This window comes from Adiantum capillus-veneris, chromosome 2 (assembly GCF_014529385.1).
Source record: "Adiantum capillus-veneris isolate H3 chromosome 2, ASM1452938v2, whole genome shotgun sequence".
NCBI lineage: Eukaryota > Viridiplantae > Streptophyta > Polypodiopsida > Polypodiales > Pteridaceae > Adiantum > Adiantum capillus-veneris.
In genome coordinates, this window is record NC_140932.1 from 69,443,380 (window position 1) to 69,446,880 (window position 3,501).

The 3,501-nt window shown below is 41.5% G+C and overlaps 1 protein-coding gene across 1 annotated transcript; it reads right to left on the bottom strand.

Annotated features, from left to right (window-relative positions):
• Positions 1 to 444: 444 nt before the first annotated feature.
• Positions 445 to 2,116, bottom strand: LOC147462933 (nascent polypeptide-associated complex subunit beta-like). Its single transcript, XM_086486138.1, has 6 exons — positions 1,978 to 2,116; positions 1,452 to 1,519; positions 1,177 to 1,325; positions 1,028 to 1,084; positions 904 to 942; positions 445 to 816 (listed from the first exon to the last, which is right to left on the bottom strand). The coding sequence occupies exons 2-6, from the start codon at positions 1,517 to 1,519 to the stop codon at positions 668 to 670; spliced, it is 462 nt and encodes a 153-aa protein (XP_086342264.1). The 5' UTR covers positions 1,978 to 2,116; the 3' UTR covers positions 445 to 667.
• Between the last annotated feature and the right edge of the window lie 1,385 nt (positions 2,117 to 3,501).

Sequence of the window (3,501 nt, forward strand, 5' to 3'; positions counted from 1 at the left end):
CTGAAATCCAATCAATTACATCCCCCCATAAACCCCTGGACTCTGCAATCGAATCCAATAAAATTAGAGCACAAACCAATCAAGCCAACGGTGTTAAGAGATGACTACTATGACTCAAAATATGCTCAAGCTAAACAGACATCAAAATAACACACAAAGCCAGCACTCTGCCGAACGTCCATATCCAATTCAAAGCCAGTATCCAAATCCTTGCTATCAAATAAACCGCAAGACATTCGATGGAAGCTAACCCTTCCCCTTTGGGAAGTGTCCACACGGTATGCAGCAATGTACCGTTGTAAATACCTGGATTTATATACAGTTCTTCATCTTCCTTCCCCTGCCCTGACCGTTTTTTTTAAACCCATGAGTAGGGTTTGCATTAAGTAGATAAATGTGAATACTTACAGGTCAACACCCACTAGTACATTCATCAGACAGTAGTTTAACAAATGCAGCATCAAATATTTCCTTTAGTCTTGCTCATGAGTGCTAAAAACGTGGCAAAAACTCTAGCAGCTACACCAAAACAGCTGGTGTAGCAGCGACATAACTCAACAACTCACTTTTACAACTACTCGTGTCATGATGAAAATCAAAAAGGCACGACATTTATAGATTCTCCAAGAGTCGCAAAGCATACACTCCACTGAGCAAACTTTCCTATCTACTTTGCCTCGCCATCTTTGGCAGCATCCTCAAATGTTTGACCCTCCACTAGCTCCGGGACATCATCATCCTCATCACCCTCAGGGATTGCTTCCCGACGTTGATATTGCTCTGCAATTTTCTTCAGATTGGCCAGGTTGTCAGGACCTGCAAAGGAAAATAATGAGTTTCATACAAGGCAGAAAGAAAGCCGTCATGGGGCAGCAAACCATTGTCTGATGTTCATAACCTTACCAAGCTGATTTATAATGCCTGGTAAGAGGTCTTGAAGCCCTGGTTTCAATGCACAACATAGAGCAAAATGAGACGAAGTAGCATAATGAGATGAACCTCAATCAAGGTATAGCTCAAACCATACTTTTGGTCTGTGATGAGCCACTCACAACCCATGTGTTCGCCGCAATCGAAGCTTGCACTAAAAAAACCAAACAAACAAGCATAATTAAGACGGGGAGGCACTCTTGCAACAGAAGCAGGGGCAGAAATGGCACACGCCATTCATCATACCTTTAGGGTTGGTAAAATGAATGACCGTATCATCCTTGAAGATATTGACTTCCTCAATACCAGGAATAATATTTACACCCAATCTTTTCAAGGTGTTCTGCAATCTCTTGTCATCTGTTGTGGTCGTCTTGTGGACGGCCTTCTTCTTTCTGTGACCGTAGAGAAATCCAATCCAAAAGATCATAAGAACCCAGGAGCAAATATACCAGCTTCTAGCTAGCACAAGTGGCAACAAACAAACAATGCCGAAATGCCAAAACAAGAACAGTAACTACCTTCTTACAGTGCCTTTGCCCCCAGTGCGTACCGCACTAGCCATCTTCATGAGCTTCTCTCTATTCATCTGATTCCAAAGAAATACAGACAATCTGGGTAAACGATGTCAACTAGAAACGAGAATTTGAGCACACCAAAAATGATCGGCTGGTCACAGCAATGGGGAACAATCAACCAATCAAATAGTGATCCCAGACGCAAAGAAAACCAGTATCTGCCACTGTCGATAGAGAGAAGCTCGCCAAGACAGGAAACTCTAAAAATAGCACCCATCCGGAATATTCAAGCTCCTCACATGAAAGGCACAATTCAAGTAGATCCGAAGCTGAGAGACCAAAAAAACCTCGCAAACCCTAGAGGCGAAGAACTCAAAAAAACAAGCAGAGAATGAAAGATGAACACGCAGAAATGACGATGCCCATGCAAAACCATAAGAAAGGCAGGGTGGGTTTCTACGAGAAAACACAGGTAGAAAAACTAAAGAGAAGGATTTCCCTGCAAAAAAACAAAAAGAGGAGAGCGTACCTTGGACAGCTGAATGAAGAAACGCTGAAGCTCTTAAGGATGGGCTCGGGACGGTCAGCTGCTCATGTAAGAGACGCGCATAGCCACAGACTCGTCCAAGAAGCAGAAGCAGGAAGAGGAGCAGACGATGGAAGAAAATAACGCATCGTCTCGCCCTCCAGTCATCTATCTGCTTTGCCCCTTCTCAGCCGTTAGATCTCACACTTAATTCCACCGTCCGATCTCTCCTAGGTCAAAATTTCTCCCATATTGGAGAAAGAAGAATCGCAGGAACAATCTCAAGAGACCTAGTCTTGAACTCAATACATGGCAATTCAATAGGGAGAAGAAGAAGAAGAAGAGAATAGACCTCAAAGATCTATCTAATAACAAGTCTTGAACTTAAGGAGTGCTACTCAAGAGGGGATCTAGATAACCAATCTACCATATGTGGGTGATAGAAAGCTTAGTCCATTCTCCTCTTGTTATTCACACACACACACACACACATCCATGAGAAGGGAACCTTTAGTGTGGTAGGAACAATCCCGAGAGACCTCAAAGATCTATTTGACAAGTCTAGAACTGCGTTACTACTAAAGAGGGAAGTGAGGTTACCAATCTATCACACTTGAGTGATAGAAAGGTTCGTCCACAAAGACCACAAAGAGAGAGAGAGAGAGAGAGAGAGAGAGAGAGAGTAGTGCAATGCTTGCTTGGTTAGCCCAGCATGGTTTGTTGAGGTGTTGAATGGAGACAAAGCCACGTGGATAAATGACAATTGATGGAGTTCACATACAAGAAAAAGCAAAAGCCTTCATGTGCCCTAGCCTATATAGCGATGTTAATTACAACAACGTCATTGACATTGGTGCATAAGTCTACGGGGAATTGAGTTTGGCACAATTGGAAAGGCAAGTGACCATGGTAGCCTACTTGATTTTTGTTGCCCACATGTTAAAATCATTGAAAAAATGGAAATTTGTAATTGAAACAATAATTGGAAGACATACTTGACCGGAAAGCTTAAGGTATTAGTCCGAACGAATCACACTTAAGTACAAGCTAGTTCTAATTTGAGTGCAATACTAATAGCTTCATACTCCGATCATTCAATTATTGGCAAAGCAACAATGATAACAGCAATGCAATATACGGTAGCTTACAACTTATAACTAGCAGCAATATATAGCACCCAATAGCCAATAGCAATTAGCATGGCACAACTAACAATATTTATGTGAAATGGGCGCTTTATATAGGTCTTGGCCCTTGACATCTCCAGTTTACTTTTTGCACATCTACCATCCACAAATAGTCCTCAATTAATCCTTGTCTACAATCGCCCAAGTTTTCCTAGAGCATTCCTTCACCATTTTCTTTAAATTTTGGTATGTACTAAAGTTATTTCATCTTTCAGACTTTCATTATTTGAGCATGTTCAGCTAATTCACTCTTCAAACGAATGTGCCAAGTCACTTTAGACTAAGTGGTATAAACACATCAATATGAACATTTATGAATAACTTCGTTTCTTCAATCCTT

Coding starts and splice junctions, on each gene's coding strand:
- LOC147462933 (XM_086486138.1), bottom strand. CDS start 1,519: ATGAATAGAGAGAAGCTCATGAAGATGGCTAGTGCGGTACGCACTGGG. Junction 1,085..1,176: donor TCATTTTACCAACCCTAAAG/GTATGATGAATG, acceptor TGGTTTTTTTAG/TGCAAGCTTCGATTGCGGCG. Junction 943..1,027: donor TGGCTCATCACAGACCAAAA/GTATGGTTTGAG, acceptor CATTGAAACCAG/GGCTTCAAGACCTCTTACCA.